Source organism: Callithrix jacchus, chromosome 11 (assembly GCF_049354715.1).
Source record: "Callithrix jacchus isolate 240 chromosome 11, calJac240_pri, whole genome shotgun sequence".
Taxonomy (NCBI): domain Eukaryota; kingdom Metazoa; phylum Chordata; class Mammalia; order Primates; family Cebidae; genus Callithrix; species Callithrix jacchus.
Genome location: NC_133512.1, coordinates 90,827,626 through 90,849,648, shown reverse-complemented (window position 1 = coordinate 90,849,648; position 22,023 = coordinate 90,827,626). Strand labels below are relative to the sequence as shown.

General features: G+C 56.6%; 2 protein-coding genes across 7 annotated transcripts in view; both read left to right on the top strand.

Moving 5' to 3' along the window:
* Window positions 1-2,355, top strand: part of DNAJB6 (DnaJ heat shock protein family (Hsp40) member B6) — a 79,815-nt gene extending 77,460 nt beyond the window's left edge. For all 5 annotated transcript variants that reach the window (XM_035254260.3, XM_035254255.3, XM_078343338.1 and 2 more), the window contains one exon: window positions 935-2,355. In XM_035254260.3, coding sequence (XP_035110151.1) covers window positions 935-1,017 — 83 coding nt within the window. In that variant the 3' untranslated portion in view covers window positions 1,018-2,355. The remainder of the gene's footprint in view (window positions 1-934) is intronic.
* LOC118143820 (uncharacterized) overlaps window positions 1,205-22,023 on the top strand; it is a 112,519-nt gene continuing 91,700 nt past the window's right edge. For both annotated transcript variants that reach the window (XM_078343332.1, XM_078343330.1), the window contains exons 1-2: window positions 1,205-18,641; window positions 21,074-21,760. The gene's annotated coding sequence lies outside the window, so the exon portion shown is untranslated. The remainder of the gene's footprint in view (window positions 18,642-21,073; window positions 21,761-22,023) is intronic.

Here is a 22,023-nt window from a genome sequence, read left to right as displayed (position 1 = left end):
GATTCTCTGGGGCGAGTCCTGAGTGTGGGTGGGGTCTTGGGTCCCCAAGAGGGTTGTGAGCAGGCTCCTCCCTGTGGGGCATGCCGCCACTTTGGGGGTTGTTGTGCGGGTCTTCAGAGGGTCCTCCTGGCAGGTCGGGGGCCCATGCATGTGGGACCCAGTTCCACCTGCCTGCTGCCGGTCATGAGCCCTGTGCTCAGTCACGTCACTCAGGTTGACAGTTGCCTGACTCAACAGCAGGACCGTCTCCTGCACCCACGTGGACACATGCAGAGTCTGAGACTATGTCGGCAGGGCTGCAACCAGGCCTTTATTGGTGGCATGTTGCATCGACTGTTCAGAGGGTGGGTGTCTTTCTCCCTGCACTTCAGCTGGGTCAGTCAGTGGCCGCCGGTGACTTCGGCAACAGGGAGACGCAAGGTTACTTCCCTCAAGCAAGAAATGGGACTTTGACGCTGGATGCCACAGAGCCCACAAGCATGAGGCCGGTGCACAGCAAGGCTTTGCCTGCAGAAAGGCCTCACTGTGTGGCCAGCGCTGGGGGAGCGGAGGAGATGTTGTGGGCACCCTCCCCACAGGTGGACGTGGCTCTGCGCAAGCCCCGTGTGTGTTCTGAAGGAGGGCCCAGGGCAGGGTCCTGGCCCTGAGGTGTGGCCGTCCCCAGGGTGGGCTTCCAGCTCTGCCGCTGAACTCGGGTAGGGGGAGTCGCTCACTTCTCTGCAGGGTGGTGAAGTTCTCTGAATAATGGGAGCCGTTCTCGACATGCACCTTGGAAAGTCAGCTCAGGCTTTGAGTTTTAGGTGTGGCTGAGGCAGATGACCTCACTTCTTTGCTTTTTGTTCTTAACATGGGGAGATACTTAGAAAACACATTTGGCTCTTACTGGGGAAGCAGTGCTGTTCCGCACCGTGTTTTACAAGCCGTGTTTCCTTAGGATTCAAAGAAGGTGGCAAGAGGAAGAAGCAGAAGCAGAGAGAGGAGTCGAAGAAGAAGAAGTCGGCCAAAGGCAATCACTAGACTGGACTTGCAGGCGCGCGCTGCCCCCAGAGCTGGCGCTCCACCATGCTCGGCGCGCGGCCATGTGCACGCGCTAGGTAGCAGCGTGGGGTCAGGACTGTCTGGCGGCTATACTCGCTCAGCAGGATTATGCAATCACCGATCAGTCAGGGCAGGGGTCAGGAGGTGGGGCTGATGGTGCGGGTGGCGGGCATGGACACTGGGGACGGGGCGTGGCCGTGGCTCTCCATCTGCCTCTCCCAGCACTCAATCTGCCAGAGTTTTCCTCTAGAGCTTCCGGATCCTCTTCATTCTTTTCGGCCATGCAACCACTCCGCATGCTGCTGGGGTCTTTGTAGCATTAGGGGAACAGCAGGGCAGACAGCCGAGGGCTTTCACTAAACCACGCGCTTTCCTGTGGCGGTGCTGTGTTTGGAATTAGAGGGTAATTCAGTAGAGTGTGACTTAGAGAATGCCCTAAGGGACGCACTGAATCCTGGCGGCCAGGGCACCTTTTCCTCAGGGCAACATGGCCACATGAACAGCATCATCAATCACAGCACATGTAAAATCATTCCTGTGCTTCATCTTTTAGTTTCCATCTGCTGGTAGTCCAAATTCAACTTCAGATATTGTGTAGGTCTTGCTAGATTCCACGTTTTTTTCCTGGGATCCATAATTCTTTTTAGCAAAAGGTTTTTGCTCAGCAGCCCCCTCCCTAGTGTTCCTGGGTCACGACTGTGCTGGGGAAAACGGCAGGTCATGACACATGCCCCAAACACCCAGAGATGGCACCAGGAGGTTGAGCCAGTGTTCAGCTTGTGAGCAAAGTCACCGCACTCTGACTAGATGCTGCCCTGCCCACTGCCAGCAGCCCTTTCATTTGCATCGTGTACTGCGGCTTCTCTTTTTATCGTTACTGAGCATGGAGCGGAATTCGGGGTTGCCTTGCCTTCCCTTCTTCCCTGCACGCCCCCCCCCCGGCCCCCGCCGCCCACTGTCCTTCCCTTTCCCATGAGGACCTGCTGTTCCTGTTGCTTTTCCTTTGTCCTCTGGGACGTGAGGGTGCTGTGAGAGGCTTGGGTGTGATGTGAAGACGTCAGCAGTTTTAATCTAGCGATGTTGAAGCTGGGAATTCTTTGTCACTATCTATGGAGCACTGACCCAGGCTTGGGAGCCGGAAACAGGCGCGATCTGTGATTTTATTTAGCACACCTGTTGCCCAAGAGTTGGCTTCGTTTGTTTGGTTTTGGGGGGAGCGGAGTGGTATCTGATGCTTTCTGCGGACAATGTAACTCTCAATGCATCATGTATCTTAAGTGCCACCTACGTAAATAAAACATGAGCATATTGAATACAGCTCACCTGCCGTCCTCTGTAAGCACCATTAAGATGAATTAAGAGTAAAAGCAGTCCTGCAGCATCAGCATTATGAAGGATAAAGTGGCATTTTGCAGGCAGAAGTCTTGTTTCTGAAATGCATCACTGCAAGGTGAAGGTGTGACAATCCCAGCATTTTGGGAGGCCAAGGTGGGCAGATCACCTGAGGTCAGGAGTTCAAGACTATCCTGGCCAACGTGGTGGAACCCCATCTTTACTAAAAATACAAAAAATTAGCCGGGCGTGGTGGTGGGCACCTATAATCCTAGCTACTCGGGAGGCTGAGGCGGGAGAGTCACTTGAACCTGGGAGGCAGAGGTTGCAGTGAACTGAGATTGGGCCATTGCACTCCAGCCTGGGTGACAGAGCAAGACTTCCAAAAATAAAAATAAAAAGCTAACACACACACGACAAACTCTCGGCAAAGTGGCCAGAGCCCCTCTTCACACAGCCTGGCCGCCGGGTCAAGCTCGTGTTACAGACTGGTCCTCTTGTCACTGCATCCCCCATGAGAGGGAAAGATCCTGACTCCAGGAGGAGGAGGGAGCTGGTGTCCATGGAGCCAGCAGGCGCCCGGTCAGCAGGTAGGTATCTGCTTCTCAGGTGAGGAGGGGTGCTGGGGTCTACCCGACCCCTGTGCCCAGTGCCCCACAGCCCTAGAGCATGCTTCCGGAGTCCCACTGTGCAGACAGAGCCCACGGCTGCTTATGCCAACATCTGCTGGGACGGTGGGGGAGAGGAGCCCAGCCTCTGGGAGCACGTGGCACCTGTCATCACCTTTGTGCTGTTCTGAGCACTGGCGGGCCCTGCGGGGGGTGGGGAAGGCAGCGAGGTGCCGGTGGGTGGGAGGCAGGTGGGCTGTGGAGGGTGTGGCAGGGCTGGGGTGGGAGAGTCAGGACCACAATGGAGCCCCCTGGCCCCCCCACCGCCAACCGTGGGGCCACCCTGTATGCGGCTAACCTTTGCCAGGAGTACGAAGGGCTGCAGAACCACTTTCCTTAAGTAAATACATGGAAACATTCTGAAAGGTTCACACTCTAACCCTAACCGGGGGCCCCATCTGTCTTTCCCCATGTGGGCTGCACAGCTGGGGACAGAATCTGAACCAGGACATGGTGCTGTCCCCAGGTAGAGCTCTTTGCTCTCTTGTTCAGAGCCCTGGAAAAGTGGCACCAGACGTGAATGACCGCACCTGTGTTAAGCACATTGCCTTGTTTTTTTTTGGTTTGTGTTTTTGAGATGGAGTCTTGCTCTGTCACCCAGGCTGGAGTGCAACGGTGTGATCTCAGTTCACTGCAACCTCCACCTCCCAGGTTCAAGTGACTCTCCCGCCTCAGCCTCCCGAGTAGCTGGGTTTATAGGCGCCCGCCACCACACCTGGCTCATGTTGTATTTTTAGTAGAGACGGGATTTCATCATGTTGGCCAGGCTGGCCTCGAACACCTGGCCTCAGCCTTCCAAAGTGCTGGGATTACAGGCGTGAGCCACCATACCCATCTTTTGTTTTGCCTTTGCCAGAATTAAGTTTTGTTTTGAGAACTGTCTGGAAGGAAGCCTGGGATTCATTTACATGGACCCAAGCATGTGGTTTCCACTGTCCCCACCCGTCCTGGCTTCCCTGGAAGTTGCTGTGTGGGATGCCTGGCACTGCCCATGTGTCCTCCTTAGTCCTGGCACTGCTTGGAAGGTACCACCACGAGCACATGCCTTGATTACGCTCCTTCCCAGGTGGACCAGCCGCTCTGCTCAGTGCCTGATGCTCCTTGGTGCCTTTGGTGGCAGCCTGGGGCTGTGGTGCTGGAGCAGCCGCTCTGCTCAGTGCCTGATGTTCCTTGGTGCCTTTGGTGGCAGCCTGGGGCTGTGGTGCTGGAGCAGCCGCTCTGCTCAGTGCCTGATGCTCCTTGGTGCCTTTGGTGGCAGCCTGGGGCTGTGATGCTGGACCAGCTGCTCTGCCCAGTGCCTGATGCTCCTTGGTGCCTTTGGTGGCAGCCTGGGGCTGTGGTGCTGGAGCAGCCTGTGCAGGGCCACCATGAGCTTCCAGGTGGGAGGTGGGTAGTGGCTGACCACCCAACCTCTGCCAGCCACCTGTGCCCTCCAAGGGGGACGCACCTCTGTCACGGCACTTTCTTCCAGACCTACAGCGTTGAGCAAATGGACAGACCAGCAGCGAGCTAGGCTGATGGCCCGGGCGGGACTGTTTGGATCCCAGACCTGGGAATCGCTGAGCCTCTCCTGTGCAGGTCCCACCGAAGGTGAAATGACACCAGAACATTTCTGCTCCCCTGCATGTCTCCGTGGATGTGACATTGGCTAGGAGGGGCATGCCCCGAGGACATGGCGAGGCTGAGCACTTGGGCAGCAGGGACCTGGGTGTCAGAAGGGCGGTGGCCTAGAGGATGCCATACCCAGTGTGGGGAGAGGTTGAGCTGCAGCTATGCCTGGGCAGCATGTGGAGGGACGGGCCCAGAAGGCTCTGCACGGCCACTTCTTTGAGACGAGGCTAGGGCTGGGTGCCTGGGCCCCACCGTCTCAGTGGTAGGCAGGGATCTGGGTGGGGCTGGAGCTGGAGCTGGAGGTGATCCTGGCTCATCTCTGCTCCTTGCCTAGTGCCAGTGGGGACAGCATTGGGATTTCTAGAGAATTTAGTGTTTTCTTTAACCTGGTTTTTGTAGTTTTTATGAACCAAAGAAGAGGCTGAGAGGAGATGACCTTTGGCACGGGTCTGGCACCTTCTGGGAGTTGGTCTTGTAGGCAGATGCCAGCCTCGGCAGGTGTGGACTGGGGTGCTGGCCCAATCCTTGGCCTGTGGAGTCCGTGGCTCAGCACTGCACAGCTCCTCCGCCCTCGCCCACCCCCAGCAAAGCCCCCTGCTTTCCCCAGAGCCTGCTTCTGGGTGGGCCCTTGCTGCGTGGGTGCCGTGGGCAGCCTGTGGTTGCTGTCCTGGGGAAGGTGGCCCTGGAGCCCCTCGCTCCTCTCTGCTCTTCCAGTGCCTTGTCCAGGCTGATTCAAGCAAGGTCACTGACTGTGGAGGTTGGAGGCCTCAGCACAAGGTGTAGCCTTCCCGCAGCCCCGGAGGTTCAGAGACCCCCAGCTCCCACCCCTGGGGCTTATTGAGAGGAGTGTTTGGGAATCTGGCCCTATCACTCCACCCTCCACCTCCCCCACCCCCACTGAAGCCTGGCTGAAAACGTGCGTTGTCTGGGCCGGTGTGAACCACCCATGGGTGTCAGTGGCAATGGAGTGGGGCCTGGGCCTCACCCTGCAGCCAGAGACTCCACCTGCAGTGGCTGCAGGCTTGTCTCACTGCTGTGCCCAGCACGGCCTCACCCCACATGATGGAGCCATTCACATCTAGACCTGGGCTCTGCCTGGAGGCCTGGGCTCGGCGTGGAGGCTGCCAAGGACTTAGACTTTGGAGAAAGGGCGATGAGGAATGAATGAAGGAATGGCCATGTGTGGGAGAAGAGGCTTCCCGCCTGGCAGCCCTGGGCTTTGAGGCTTTGGAGGTGACCCTGTGTCATCTATGCCAAAACTTGGCTGCTTAAAATTTTTTTAAAAATCCCGGTAAACAGCACATAACATAAGTTTTATCATCCTATTTCTAAGTGCACGGTTTGGGGGCACTGAACACATCCACACTGCGGAGCAGCCCCCATCACCATCGCCTCCAGGCCGCTTGTCTCCCCACGCCAAAGCTCCTTCCCGATTCCACGCCCACTCCTCACTCCCCCTCTCAGCCCCCAGGCCCCCTTCCACTTCCTGTCTTTATGAGCTTGAGACTCCCGGGACCTCCTGGGAGTGGAATCAGGCGGGACTCATTCCTTTCTGTGTGGTCAATTTCAGTCCGCACAACATCCTTTGGGCTCCTCTGGGTGGTGGCCATATTGGGATTCCCTTCCTTTTCAAGGCTGGGTCGTGCTCTGCTGGGTGGAGGGTGACAGAGCAGGAGCCTTGTTATCTTGGACAAACACCACTATTTGAAGTTCCCTTTAATTAAAAATCACCTAAAATCCAGCCCCAAAACATCAACCTAATGGCTAACGTCAGCATGACTAGAAATATTCCAACCCTAAGTTAAACCCCCACTCCAGTCAGAAACATGCCAATCTTGAGATAACCTCCCCTCCCACCAGAGACATTCTAACCCCACATTGAAACTCTCCTTCAGGCAGAAACATTCCAGCCTGTGATAAGCTCCCCTGCCCTAAAACCCTTAAATATCCTTAGTCTGTAAGAAGAAACACTCCTGACTGAAATCAACCAGAAGCCCCTCTCAGGTTTATTCTCTAGAATAAACCTGTCTTTGACTGTTGAGCTGCTTTTCGTGTTTCTTTTCTTCTTTCTTCAACTTATAGAGGGACCTCCCTGTTGCCAGTTTGTCCTCCGTGGACTCCTGGGAGGCCTGTTGCCACTGTTTGTCCTCCGTGGACTCCCAGGGGGCCTGTTGCCACTGTTTGTCCTCCGTGGACTCCCGGGGGGCCTGTTGCCACTGTTTGTCCTCCGTGGACTCCCAGGGGGCCCTGCCTGAGCCGATTTTGAGCAGCATCCTCATATTTGGCCATGAACATCCATTTTTTTCTCTCCTGCAGAGGCATGTGCTATGTGCTTCTGTTCTGTCCCCATTTGGTGGCTCTGGAGAGCGGGAGTGAATGCCAGGGTGTCACTTGCAGGCCTTGGAGGGGCTTGGGTACCAGGCAACTTACCCTCAAGGTGCCTGACTTGGGCAGGCTGAGCGGCTGCCCTTGCCAGGCACACAGCTCCTGCCCAAGGCCACCCGCCCTTAGTACCCAGCCCTGGAGGCAAGTGGTGCCTGCTGTCCATGTGGACCCTCAGCTGACTTCTGCTCCCAGGTTGCAGGAGGCACTGCTGCGTATATGTGGTCAATGATGACCTCAGGTACCTGATTTCTCCATCCCTGCCTCTGGAGCTGCTGGGGTGGTCAGGGTGGATGGAGTGGGTGTCTTGTGCCCCTGATGGTGGCTTCACTTGATCTGCAACATTGGGTGGTCCCTGGGGCCCCTTCAAGGCTTCAGCAATCAGGGCTGCTTCCTCCCTGCCCCTCTCACTCTCTCAGTCACTCACAAGAGATCACGCATGTGTTAGGGTCTCCTGCCTGCATCTGAGCACCTGGTGCCCCCCAGTTTCCTGTCCTTCTGGCGGCCAGCCCTCGCTCATCCCGAGAATGCTGCTGTTCTCAGCGGAGAACCCACAGGGGGTGCTGGCCTGTGAAGTCCGCTGCAGCGACAGCATGTGCGGCCAGAGGGCTCTGGGACAAACCCACAGCAATGGCAGGGGCCCAGCCGATGCCTCATCCTCCTCTGTGTGTCTGTGTCCTGAGTTCTCCTCATGAGGAGACTAGTGAGGACACCAGACAGACTGGACTGGGGCCACCCTAAGACCTCATTTTAACTCAATTATCCTTGAAAGACCTACCTCCAAATACAGGGATGTCGAGGCCCTGGGGGTTAGGACCAACACGTGTGGGCTTTCCCAGGACAGTCGGCCCTTGCCACAGTGTTGCTGCTGGGATGCCCCACACATATGGCCCCCATAGTGAGGCCACCTCACCTTTTGTGCCAGGATGGGAAGGGGGCATCGGGTGAGCAGCTGGGACCACCCCTACCCTGCAGGACCTCCAGTCAGAGGCTTGAGTGCCCAGCTCCTCACTCGTGTGTCCAGGCTTCACCAGTCTCTGGGGATCAGCACCCAGTCTTGGTGGACACAGAGAATTGAGTTTTTATGGCATAAAAATGACTGTTCTTCTGACTGACTAGCCATTATGTGGTTACAGGGGTGGCATTGTGTGACACAGGGCGGTGACTGTTACCATGACTGAGAAAGTGAACTTGGGAATCAGGCCAGGTGTGGATGGTTGAAGCCAGTATATGATGAAAGCCAGGGCTCGGCCTGGTGCAGTAGCAAGGAGCAGGGACCCAGGGAAGGGGGAGGTCCCTCCAGCCCACTGGTGGCTCGGCCTGGTGCAGTGCAAAGAGCAGGGACCCAGGGAAGGGGGAGGTCCCTCCAGCCCACTGGTGGCTCGGCCTGGTGCAGTGCAAAGAGCAGGGACCCAGGGAAGGGGGAGGTCCCTCCAGCCCACTGGTGGCTCGGCCTGGTGCACTGCAAAGAGCAGGGACCCAGGGAAGGGGGAGGTCCCTCCAGCCCACTGGCCAGGCTCCCAGGATGCTGGCTGTGCCTGGAACTGGGGGATATGCTGGGTCCTTTGGCTTCTGACCTAGCTGTTTCCTTACTTGTCCCCCACTGCAAGGGGCCTGTGGGCTTCTAGAAGTGCCTGGGACCCAGGATGGCCCATTGTTGGGGTCCGGCACATCTGCCGGGGGACTACCGACCTGCAGGAGTCCCCGAGACCGCCAACGTAGATGTCTTGTTCAACCTGAGGGAGAGAGTGCGCGGAAGTGAAAGAAAATAGAAAAGCGGAGTCTGGGGGGCTGGCTTAGGCTATGTCCAAGCAGCAATTTTATTTTGCAATATGTTTCCTTATATACTTTTCTGAAGTCAAAGTTTTTTACACCAGATCAACGTACATAAGTTATAGTAAGCAAGTTACGCCCACTAAGTTATGCCCAGTAAGTAAATTAATCCCAGTAAGTAGGTTACGCCCAGTAAGTAGGTTCCTTCCAGTAAGTAGGTTACGCCCAATAGGTCAAGGTAAGTAAGTTACAGTCACGCCCTGTAAGCCATGGTAAGTAAGTTACAGTTACGCCCAGTAAGTTATGGTAAGTAAGTTACCAAGTGTAAATACTTAAGTTAATATTTTACAATGAAGGTAACAAGGATCCAAAATGAACACAATCAAGCAATAAACCATAAGAAGCCAAAAGTGGACACATTGCCTCCCAAGTCCTCATATCCATAAAGTAATGTCTGTTAACTATTTAGAATAACATAGTGCCTCTCTCGGTTCCTGCTTTCCCTCAGCTCGACTCCCCCAACCGGGGATCTGTGTCCGGGCTCAAGCTCACCGTATGGCGAGGCCCATTTCCCAGGGGCCTCACACGGGAGCGATCCCCACAGATTCCCTCAGCCCATGGCTTAGGGAGGCATGGGACTGCTGGCATGTGACCTTGTGGGCTTGGCAGCCCCGGGACGTTGAGGTTGACAGCGTTCATCCAGCATCTGTGGATGAAGGGCGGGTGGCGTTTGAGCTGGTCTGCTTGCTGCTAGAGTTCTGCTCCCCCACCTCCTGGCATGGGGTCCCTCTCAGCCCAGACCCTGGTTACTTGGCAAAGCCTGGGGAACCTCCTTCAGTGAAGGGTGGTGTGGGGGGCAGAGCTGCCTCAGGGCTAACCTCAGGGCTAATCTCAGGGCTAACCTCATGGCTAACCTCAGGGCTAATCTCAGGGCTAATCTCAGGGCTAACCTCAGGGCTAATCTCAGGGCTGCCTCAGGGCTAACCTCAGAGCTTGCTGGATTCCTTAGCCCCCGGGGGCTGGGCCTGTCCTGTCCCAGCTGGGCCCCACGCCAGGGTCACAACAGTGCCCTCTGTGCCCTGCTGGGTGCTGGGGACCCAGGCCTGGCTGCCCTTCTGCAGGGGAGCTTGGATGGCTGAGCTGCTCCCTTGCTAGGGGGAGCCCAGATGGCTTTCAGGAGGTGACTCGCCCTACCCCAACTGTGGGAACGTTTAGGAGCCCTGGAGGGAGAGGGGCTGCTCTGCTGAGTTTAATGGGAGCCCGTCAAGACAGCGGCCGGCGTGCAGTCCGGCTCTGCAGTGGGCCCTGGGGAGAGTTCTAGGTGCTTGGAGTTTCAGCGTTGGCCATGCCGGAAGAAGCAGTTCCGGAAGACGGACTGGCTCCCTTGCCAGCAGGAGCAGCCAGAGGCCTTCCCCAGAGGGACCCGTCCTTCCTCTGAATTTCTTAGCTAGAATTCTTCTGTAAATATGGATTTTCCCTCATCCACTGCTTGGGTCCCTGGAGTAGTTTCTGTTTTAAAATGCCCAGCGCAGTCTTGTTTTTTCCCAGTCTCAGCATCTAGAGCAACTGGCTGGCTCCCTGGCTCCTCCGGGGACCCGAAGTGACTGGTGGCTCCATCTAGTCCCTGGTGAGCCCACAGCTGGGATCCCACTTGTGGTTTTCCACGGTTGAAGCCATTGCCCTTGGAAGCTCGGTGGCCCTGTCTGGGCGATAGACTCCTCGGTGCCTGCAGTGCTTGTGGGTGCTGGGGCCTCGGCTGCTCTGGGGAAGCCTAAGGCCGCCTCCATGGACGTGGGGAGAGAGTATTTTTAAAGAGGAAGTTTGTGTTGGATATATAAGATAAAGGGTTTATATTAATATTTTCAGTTCAAGTTTAGGATTACAGGATTTTCACTATTTGGATTTTATATTTGATGTTTTTCTTTTACTCTGAGAATTTAAATTCTTTTTTTTTTTTGAGATGGTCTTGCTCTGTCACCCAGGCTGGAGTGCAATGGCATGATCTTGGTTCACTGCAACCTCCAACTCCTGGGTTCAAGCGATTCTCCTGCCTCAGCCTCCCAAGTAGCTGGGATTACAGGCACCTGCCACCATGCCTGGCTAATTTTTGTATTTTTAGTACAGATGGGATTTTGTCATGTTTGCCAGGCTGGTCTTGAACTCCTGACCTCAGGTGATCCACCTGCCTCAGTTTCCCAAAGTGCTGGGATTACAGGCGGGAGCCACCGTGCTGGCTTTATCCTATTTCTTAGGCCACGCCACCAGGATATGTAAATCTTGAGATAATCCCTCTTGGTGTGGCAGAGCCAACAACTCTGTAGACTCTTAAGCTTCATTTACTTCCTTTTGCTATCAACTTCTAGGATTTAAAAAGTATTTGATGTAAACAGGAGCATTGCTCCAAAGCAAATCCACAAACTCGGTGCGCTCAGGGGAGCCCGGCTTTTGCGCTCGCCCCTCCTCGCTGCGGGCTTTGATTTCCTTTGTTTCCCCTTCAGTTTGAATACATTAAACACAAAGAAAACCTACTTTTATTTATAACGTAATTACATAATATTTAAATAAACATGAAGCAGCCCTCCCCTCCCCTTTGCTTTTCCCTCCTGGGCGTTGGGAGGGCTCTTTACCTCCCAAGTCTAGAGGCCGGGGGAGCTGCAGTCCAACATCTGGGCCCAGGGCGACCCGTGCTGGAGCTGGAGATCCCGGCACCTCCTCCTGTGTGGCGGGAGCCGCGTGGGCACCTGCCGGTCCTGCTGGAGGGGTGCTGAGGTGCTGGGGCCGCCCTCCTCTGGTGAGGTGGGTCTCTCGCCTCTGCGCCGGCTCGTTAACCTCCCACTGCCCTGACATCTGGTGGCCTCTGGGGTCTGGAGCACCATTCTTGAGTGGCTGCAGAATGCCAGGCTCCTCATCCTGTGACCCGTCCTGCCTCTACCAGCTTGCGCTCTTCCGCAAAGAACCTTCCCGAGTGGGGCGTGGTGGCTCTTGCCCGCCATCCCAGTGCTTTGGGAGGCTGAGACAGTAGGATCACTTGAGCCCAGGGGTTCCAGAGCAGCCTGGGCAACTGAGAGAGAGACCGTCTCTACAAAAAAATATAAAAAAAGTTGGCTGGGTGTGGTGGTGCACGCCTGTAGTCCCAGCTACTCAGAGGCTGAGGTGGGAGGACCGTGGACGCCCAGCTGTGATCATGATGACCCTGTGCTCCAGCCTGCGAGACACGGTGAGACCCTAAGTAAAAAGTCTTCCCTTTTTGACTGGGCGTTTGGTTATATCGAATCACTTTCTACTCCATAGCAAAGGTGTTAATAAACTGGACACATTGAGGGACAGCCCCCCAAGAGAAAGCCACGCCCCCAGGGAGCCGTGGAAGCAGCAGGGCGCCCTCTGCTGGGAGAAGACTCGCTTACTTTATTAACTTTAAATATTTTATTTCTAAATTTTGGGAGTAAAATCAACATGCAGGCAATACATGATCATTGGTAGAAAAATCAGAAATGCAGATATGTGAACAAATGATTCCTAGCCCCCAGAGACCCTGCCCTGGTGAACACACACCAGTCTGTGCCTTTACCCAAGTACACACTGGCAGAGACTTCACATCAGGAAACAGACCTCCCTGAATGTTGTGGCACAGAACTCCTGTGCATTGAGAGGAATTTATCATAGCCAAGTGCCCTTCTTACTCCTGTAGGCCGACTTCCTGTGTTCTGTATTTTTTTGCTGCTACAGGCTGTGCTTCTGGGGACATGCTTGTCCCTAACCGTCCCTTGCTGTACTTGCTGTTGTCTTTGGGGTGGATTCCCAGAAGTGGGATTGCAGGTCAAAGGTCAGATGAGCACTCATTCCTAGGAGCTCCTCCCTCCCCACTCTCGTCCTCACCACCAGCTCTCATCCCCACCTGCACTCCCCACACCACGATCAGTCCCCCACAAGCTCTCATCCCCACCCACACTCCCCACACCACGATCAGTCCCCCACCAGCTCTCATCCCCACCCACACCCCCCATGATCAGTACCCCACCAGCTCTCATCCCCACCCACACCCCCCATGATCAGTCCCCCACCAGCTCTCATCCCCACCCACACCCCCGACCACGATATGTCCTCCCCCACCCACACTCCCCCCACCACCAATCCTCCCCACGATCAGTCCTCCCCAGGCCCTCCTCCCACTGCCTGCCTGGTCCTTAGGAGGGGCCCTGCCCTCCGTTCCTCAGACTCCTGCACTCTGCAGGGGATTGATGGAGGCAGCACGGCAGCCCACACTGGGTGTGGACATAGCAGGTGCCCGGAAGATGTCCCTAGATTCATATTTTAGAGGTTTTTGGCAGTTTTTTAATTTGGCAAAGCAGCTTTTGGTTGCATCTGAAGTCCTCCCAGGCGAGTCCTTTGATTGCAGTGAGGAAGGGCCACAACACCGTGGTCCTTGGCACACGAGGCAGGGACATGGCCTGGTGCTGATGGGAGGCCTCAGCCGTGTGGGTGCTGTATCACTGTGTGGAGGCCTGTGCATGCTGGCAAAGCCACTCACGCAGCTGCAGGGCTGCCCAGGCATCTCAGAGGGCAAGGGCACTGAGGGGCTGGGGAGAGATGGGCTGGTTGAGCACCCGTGGCACTCCGGGAGGTTATTTGCGGATGGGAGAGCCCTGGGAAAGAGGAACTTCATGAGTTTGGGAGGTTGAGTGTCCCGTGAGGCGTGTTGTTCTGTGCCCAGGCCAGGGAGTGGTGCGGCTCTGGAGACTCCTGAAGAGCAAGCCCTTGAGGTCCCTGGGCAGTCCTGGGTTTTCCCCGTGCTGACTTGGTTTCTTTTCATAAGAGGACAGAGTGAGGTGCCCCTTGTAAGGTGCTGGCCACTGGATGACACAGGCAGAGCCTTGCTTTGGGGCTGCTGCCACTGCCACTCTCACTGCTGTGCTGTGTAGGTGCCAAACCCAGGGCGGGAACCCCCAGCCAGGGGAGGTGCAGCCCAGCCTACCTAGGCACAGAGCAGGCAGGGGCTAGGGTTGCCTCCCAGAGCTGGGCAGGTGGTGCCTGGTTCACAAAACCCAACTTCAGGGAGAAGAGAGACCTGATGTGCAGCTTCAGATCCACGCCTAGGCCGGGAGAGGTGGCTCATGCCTCCCATCCCAGCACTGCGGGAAGATCCCTTGAGACCAGGAGTTGGAGGCTGCGGTGGATCTCAACTGTGCCAGGGCACTCTAGCACGGGAGGCGCCGCGAGCCTTGTCTCTAAAACAAACAAGATCCACACTGATGCCTGCTCTCCAATTCTCTCCACAATGCTGCCTCCTGATGAGAAGGGGTTCTGGGCCTACCCTGGAGACCCCGAGGGTGGAGGCAGAGGGGGCTGTCAGCAACCCCGGGGCCTTTCATTGTGGAGGGTGGAGGGAAGTGCCTGGGGTAGGAGGGGCGGGTGGGTGCACAGTGGGACCCCAGGTCAGCAGTGTGTCCTGAGACCCTGCCCTGAGCTGGGGGAGGGTGCACCTGGGTTCCACCCTTAACTGAGTGCCCTGAGCTCAGGCTCCATCTGCACAAGGGCAGCGCTACCCAGACGCCCCAGGAGCCTCTCTGCCCTAGACCGGCCCGAGAGCCTACTGGCCTGAGGTGGGGGTGAGGGCAGTGGGCTTTGCAGAGAAGAGAGGTGAAGCCTGCTGCATGCCTGTGGAGTAGACTCAGGTGTGTGGAGTCCACACCTGTAAGCCCAGAGGGCCCTGGCTGACTGGTGCATGGGTACAGAGCAGCCAAGTTAGTATTGTGTCCACCTCTGCCTGTGGGGTCCAGCTTGCTTTGTCCCTAGGCCTCCCTCAAGGGTGCTGCAGGGAGAGCCCAGCAGGCAGGCAGGCGACTTCTGGATCCCCAGACCTGCAGAGCCCTGGCCCTCCACCCACCTGCATGGGCAATATGTGGTGTCTGCTGCCCTCTCCCTGGGAGGTGCCCTCTCCCTGTTCTGAGCCACTGTGCTTCTCCCTGGGCCCACACAGATCAGGCAGGAAGTAGAGGGCAGAGGGCTCAGGGCTTACCCTCTCGGGCCTCACCTGGTGCAGTGTCCTGGGGCCTGTCCACAGATGGGGCGGGGCCAGGGCTCTCCAGGGCTGCTCTCGCCTGGTGGACAGAAGTGTGGGGTGTGGGCCGAGTCTGGGTGAGGCTGGGTCGGGCTGGGTGAGTGCTGGCTCATTTTCTCCTTTTTTTTTCATAAAAATACTTTTTCCTTTTTATTTTGTGGAATATATGGGCTATGATGAGGCCCAACTCAGCTGGGTGTTCGTGCCCCTGTGTTAACAGCAGCACCGGCCATAGCAGCTGGGAAGGGAGTGGATCCCGTGTGTGGGTGGAGTGGATCCCGTGTGTGGGTGGAGTGGATCCCGTGTGTGGGTGGAGTGGATCCAGTGGGTGGACTGGATCCCATGTTTGGGTGGAGTTGATCCGTGTGTGGGTGGAGTGGATCCCATGTGTGGGTAGAGTGGATCCTGTATGTGGGAGTGGATCCATGTGCCAGTGAGGTGGATCCCATGTGTGGGGAGGGAGTGGATCCCCTGTGTGGGTGGAGTGGATCCCATGTGCGAGTGAAGAGTGGATCCTTTGTGCAGGTGTAGTGGACCCTGTGTGCAGAGAGGAAGTGGATCCCATGTGCAGGTGAAGAGTGGGTCCCATGTGTGTGGGGGTGGATCCCGTGTTTGGGGAGGGAGTGAGTCCCGTATTCGGGGTGGGAGTGAGTCCCGTATTCGGGGAGGGAGTGGGTCCCGTGTTCAGGGAGGGAGCGGGTTCTGTGTGCAGGAGGAGAGACTGGGGTGCTTCGTGGGCAGTGGAGCTGCATTCAGCCCTCCCAAGGATGGGCTCTGACGTGCTGCGTGAGGACCAGCCCTGAGGACACTATGCCGGTGAGACCGGCCTGTCAGGAAAGGTGAGCACTCTATCATTGCACTCACAGGGGTCCGACAGCCATCAGATTCCTAGAGGCAGAAAGTTGAATGGGGGTGCCAGGGCTAGGGAGGAACTAGGGGGTTGGTTTACTGGGGACAGTTTCAGGTGAGGGGACGGGAAGTTCTGGATGGCAGTGGCAGACACCCAGCAGGGTGATTGTTCTTCACACTGTGGAACTAACTGTGCACCTAAGAGTGGAGAAAGTGGCACATTTCCTGTTATGTGTATTTTACCACAATACAAAACATTAAAAAAGTAAGAAGATGAGGCACAGCTGACAGTTGTGACTGACATCCGCAGACAGAACCATGGACGACGAAGCTGGGAGTGTGGGGCAGATGCTTGGGGCTTCCTCCGAGGTGGGAGTCCAGTGCCACCCGGCTGCCCAGGGCCCGCCCCTCCATGCAGCTCCCCTGGGCACGGCCTCCGCTGCCTCCGGGGTCCTTCACCTCCATGTTCTCCAGACCAAGAACGCTGGGGCCCCAGGCAGTGGCCAAGGTAGGCCTGAGAGGAGGAGGCAGGTGGTAGGGGTCAGCCTCTCCTTAGGGAAGGGTCCAGGAGCTGCCTTGGGACCCGGCCAACCCCTTCCAGGTGGTGGCAAGCAGGGACAGGGAGGCCAGGCCAGTCACCTGGGGCAGACAGACACGGCCCAAGGAAGTGGCTGGGGAAGGAGGGAGAGGGAGGTGGACACCTGGCTGGTAGTGAGGACCGGCCTTTGTCCCTCAGGGCCCATCAAGGGCAGAGATTCCTGGATGTCGTGGGAAGGATGGTGGCATGGCCTGGACCCCACAAGGGCTGCACAGGCCTCAGTAGTACTCAGCTGGGCAGCCCCCACCAGAAGGCGAGCTGGGGCGCAGTCTTGGAAGCGTCTATGCAGCTTCCGCGTTTGCCTGTCTCCGAGGCTGCCCCTTCCCTCCTGTGACTGGATGAGCTCCCAGGGGTCCCCTTGCCTTCACCTCTGCACTGGCTTCCACGACTGGTGACTGGTGAACAGGCCGAACAGTGGCAGATGGGGGGCTGGGTGGCCGTGAGGTCCCTGGGCCTCTGCCACCCTCGTTCCCAGGCCTGGCAGGAACACCTCTCTCCAGGGTCTCCCACAGTCCTGCAGGCAGCAGGGCCGTGAGGGGCTCACACAGGATGGAGGTGCAGAGCTGGCCGCCGCGGGGCTCCAGGGCTTCCCGTGGCTTGCAGGCGCAGGCCGCCTCACTGCCCATCTCGCGCTTGCCGATGGGGGTCTCAGAGAAACGTGTCAGGCCCGCCTCCTCCCTGCAAATGGCCTCATCTTGCCTTGTGTGGCTTTTGAGTAAATAACTATCGCAACGGAGGCTTTTGACCCAGATTCACGTCTGCAGGGAAAACACACTTTTTTTTTCTTGAGACCATCTCTCTCTGTTGCCCAGGCTGGAGTGCAGTGGTGTGATCCACTCTGCCTCCTGAGTTCAGGCCATTCTCATGCCTCAGCTTCCGGAGTAGCTGGGACTACAGGCGCGTACCCCCCACGCCTGACTAATTTTTGTATTTTTAGTAGAGCTGGGGTTTTCACACACTGGCCACGTTGGTCTCAAATTCCTGACCTCAAGTGATCCGCCCGCTTCAGCCCCCCAAAGTGCTGGAATTACAGGTGTGAGCCTTGCCCCAGCGCTGGGACTTAAGTCCTTTTTTGTTTTTTTGAGTTGGAGTTTCCCTCTTGTTGCCCAGGCTGGAGTGCAGTGGTACGATCTTGGCTCACTGTAACCTCTGTCTCCCAGGTTCAAGCGGTTCTCCTGCCTCAGCCTCCTGAGTAGTTGGGATTTCAGGCACCTGCCACCACACCTGGCTAATTTTTATATTTTAGTAGAGACGGGGTTTCACCATGTTGGCCCGGCTGGTCTTGAACTCCTGACCTCAAGTGATCCACCTGTGTTGGCCTCCCATAGTGCTGGGATTACAGGCTTATGGGTTGGAGGTGGATTTGTGGGAGGGAGGATTTTGGACGCAGCAGGAAGAGGCGGAGCTGGCCTGGACGTGGATGGGCAGCTTCTTCCCCACCCCTCACCCCTTGTGCTGCCCGCAGAGTGAGCCACGGTGGTCAGAGATGGGCCCACCCTAGGACCACTGTCCATGCTGAGTGGTGGCAGCCACGCCCCGGGAGTGCCCCCTCCTGCTGTGGTGGAAATGCAGCCAATGGACAGAGACAGCTGGTGCTGGTTCTTGGCGCTCAGCTGAGTGTGACAGAGCTCGAGCCTGGGAGCAGCCAGGCTGTCGCGTGGCCCATGGGGCTCTGTTTTGAATCAAGACCGTTGCCATGACCGGCGCCCAGCGCCCACATACCGAGGTGTTCCCATAGCACAGACGCCTGGGAAGCATTCCCATCACACTCCCCAGTGGTCATGAGTTTCCCAAGAGATCAGACGTGGCCAGCTGCACGCGTCCCACCCTGAATGCCTGTGCACAAAAGACACTTCCTAGAGTGGGTGCGGGGGCCACCGGAGACACTGCTTTCTTTCCCAAGTCCCTGTGAAGTGTTTCTGTCTGAGTATCTGGGTCTGTCAGCCCCTCTCTTCGACCTCGAAGCTCCCTCAGCCTTTGGGGTGGGTCTGCATAGACCTGCCTGCCGCAGGGCAGAGCCTTTCCACAAGGAAGGGGCAGCTGCTGAGGGACTGCCAACGTCTGTGTTTCTTGCTGCACAGAGGGTCACCTGTCACCTGACCAGATCACCTGTACCTGATGGGCTGCCTGTCACCTAATGAGGTCACCTGGCACCTGATGGGATCAACTGGCACCTGATGGGATCATCTGTCACCTAATGAGGTCATCTGTCACCTGATGGGATCACTGGTACCTGATGGAATCACCTGTTACTCGACAAGATCACCTGACACCTGATGGGCCACCAGCTCCCTTTCGGACCCCTTGGCTCCAGGAGGCCGTGGGACCTCAGGTGTACCTCTGCTCAGGAGTGGTTTTGTTTGTGGTTGGGACACAGCTGTGTCCATCTCTTCTTGTCCCTCATCCCCCCGGGACCAGGCCTTGGGGTGCAGACAGCCAGAGCCATGAGCCAGTGCAAGGCAGGGAGAGAGCAGCCCATGAATCTCCCAAGGACAGCCTACCACCCGTTCAGCTCCCAGCACTCCCTGTGTCTTGCTGGTTCCTACTGGCTGCTCTGTCCTCTCCAGGGCAGGCTGGCCTTGTCATCACCTGTCAGGCACAGCAGATGCCCGCAGCAGGTGTGAGATGAGTAGAGAAAACCAGACCCCACAACCCCGAGTCCTCCCAGAGGCTGCTCGAGGGACTGGGCTGCTCTGTGGGTAAGCTCTGAGGTCAGGTCGTCTGAGTTTCCAGGGGCAGGTCCTTGGACCAAGGACCTCACGTCCAGCCAGCCACAGAGGTGTCCTGCAGCCAGCACCCACATGGAGAGTGTGCATGTCTCCTGTACACGCCAGGAACACAAACACCCACACCCTCTGGCGCCCCTGAGATCCTAAGTCCTGTGCGGGGGATGGTGGTCCTGGAAGACACGTCCCCTACTGACCACTGGAGCCCATGAGCATGCCTGCCCAGGAGGCCAGCATTGCAGATGTAAAAGGCCTGGAGAGGGGGTCGTCCCGGACTTAGGTGCCTGTGAAACCCAGCGGCCGTCCTTAGAGGAGAAGAGGGAGGGGAACTTGAGACCCAGACTGGCAGGGAGGCCATGTGGAGACAAAGGCAGAGATTGGGGTCTTGCAGCCACAAGCCCAGGGATGCCCGGAACTGCGGGATGCTGGGAGACGCTGGCAGGAGAGTCCATCCTCAGCCTGTGAGGGAGCCGGCCCCATCCACACCGTCCTCAACCTGGCTCTGTCCCGGTGGTGCGAGGAGCCCCTGGGTTCTGGGCTGCCCAGTGTGAGCCCCATACAGCTGCCACCCAGGACGTGACTGCCAGGGACTGTGGCCCCCAGTACGTGGGCACCTCCACTTTAGAAATTCAGATTAGACGGTGCACCTGCGTGTCAGCACCGAGGCACCCTAACTTTTAAAACCCCAAATCAAATATTTTATGAAAAAATTACATACGTCTTCGTAGCTTCGTGGGCACTTTTATTTATTCACGTGAGACTCCAAATGCTTCACGTAGAAAAACAGCGACAGAAACACAGGACCTAGTGCAGAGATGGAATTTTACATGCAATATTTTCAGTGGCCACAGGAGGGCGCATCTATAAAAGAAAAGAGGCCTGCGAGCAGGTGACCCACTCCACCACAGGAGGCACGCACGCACACACATGCACATGCACAGTCATCCAGCCACATGCACACACATGCACACACATGCAGTCATCCAGCCACATATGCACACACGCGTACACATGCACAGTCATCCAGCCACATGCATACACACGCACATACACATTTGCACACATGCAGTCATTCAGCCACATATGCACATATGCACACACATGCAGTCATTTAGCCACATGCATGCACACACGCACAGTCATCCAGCCACACGCACACACGGACGTGCACACAAACATGCACACATGCATGTACACAGCCACCCACCCACATATGCACACACATACACATGCACACACATGCACGCACACACGCATGCACACATGACCGCACACTCACGAACACATGCACACATGCATGTACGCACATGCACACACATGGATGCACACACATGTATGCATACCTGCACACACTTGCACACAGACACATACATGCACACATGCATGCACACACATGCAGTCACCCACACACAGATGTACACTTTCATGCAGACACAGATGCAGTCACCCACATATACATGCACTCACATGCCTGTACACACATGTATACACACATGCATGTTCACACATGCACACTCCTACACACATGCATATCCACACATGCACTTACACACGCATGCACACACAGTCGTCCACCCACATGCACACACGCACGCAGTCACCCACCCACATGTGCACATTCACACATGCATACACCCGCACACTCATGGTTGCCTGCACACACACACGTGCACCCCCACACCCCCACAGCCACCTAGTGGTGTGTGTTAGTGAGCTTTATTTGAAGGGTGCGGAGACCCGAATGCTTACACGGTTCCATTGGTAGAATAAAATAATTCGTTTTAAGGCGGAGTGGGGAGTTTCTCTTGCTCAGCGATTGTCCAGTCTCACAGCCTTATAAATGAATAGCAAAGCCTTCGCAAGCACACAATTTTAAACATCAAATCCGGCTCTGCCAGAAGTTCAAAGTCACTTTTCCCCCTACACTCCCATGCCAAAAACATTTCCACAGTTTTTCCTCAATTAACATTTGAGAAATGGTAATTTGCCTTCTTCTGAGCTAGTAGAGAAAACTAAAATCTATGGTTAATATTTTCAGCACCTTCTGGCTACAACAATCCGGTAGCCCACGGAGCCGCGCGTCGCCCCCTGGGTGGTGGTGGAAGGAAAGGTCGGGCCCAGCAGCCCGTTGCTCAGCCGCTGAAGGCGCCACCCGGTGGCCGCGAGTGAGCCGGAGGCATTCGTGTCCGCACTTGGCAAAGTCTGTCTTGGAACTGCTGAACTCGTTTGAAGCTTTTGTGGGAACATGCAGCTGTTTCCCTAATCCAGACTTTTGTGATCAGCAACTCGGCGTCCTCATGAGTGCAGCCGGCTGGGGGTGACCGGAAGCCTCTCCCCGCTCTGCAGTGACAGAGGGGTGCTGTCCCAACCCCAGGGGCCTTCGCTTCCTACCCGCTTGTTACTGAAATCAGGTAACACATTGCTGAGGTAAAGTGGAATAAAATAAAAAGAAGCCACAAAAGCCAAAACCCAAAGCTGTCCCAAGCCTGGTAACACTTGTGAGCGGAGTGGCAGCCCCTCCTGTGGAGCCCTCGGTTCCTGTTGAACGGCAGGAGGAGCAGAAGCTGCTGTGTGCTCCAGGCCTCACCTCATCCCCAGAAACCGCGCCCCCAAACGGGACAGCAGCAGCCGGAAACCCCAGAGGACCCACCACGGTCACCAGCCAGCCCTGGAAGAGAAATCTCGCCGGTGTAGACGGCTTCTGTGTTGATGCACATGAACGGAGGTATGTGGCTCTTGTTAGCTTTAAGCCTCTTACCTAAGGGTTTATTGCCATCAGCACCTTCTGGCTGAAATAATCCCCTAACCCCCTGCTCCGTGTGCCGCCCCCGTAAGGGGTAGAAGGAAAGGTCAGGCCCGCCAAACCTTTGTACGATGCATGATGGTGACCGTGGGTTTCCAGCATGTTCCGTGTAATAGAAACAGTGCTTCGTCTGGGAGGGGAGGACTCCCCAGGGCCTCACGCCCCGCCCAGCCTCCCATGCCAGC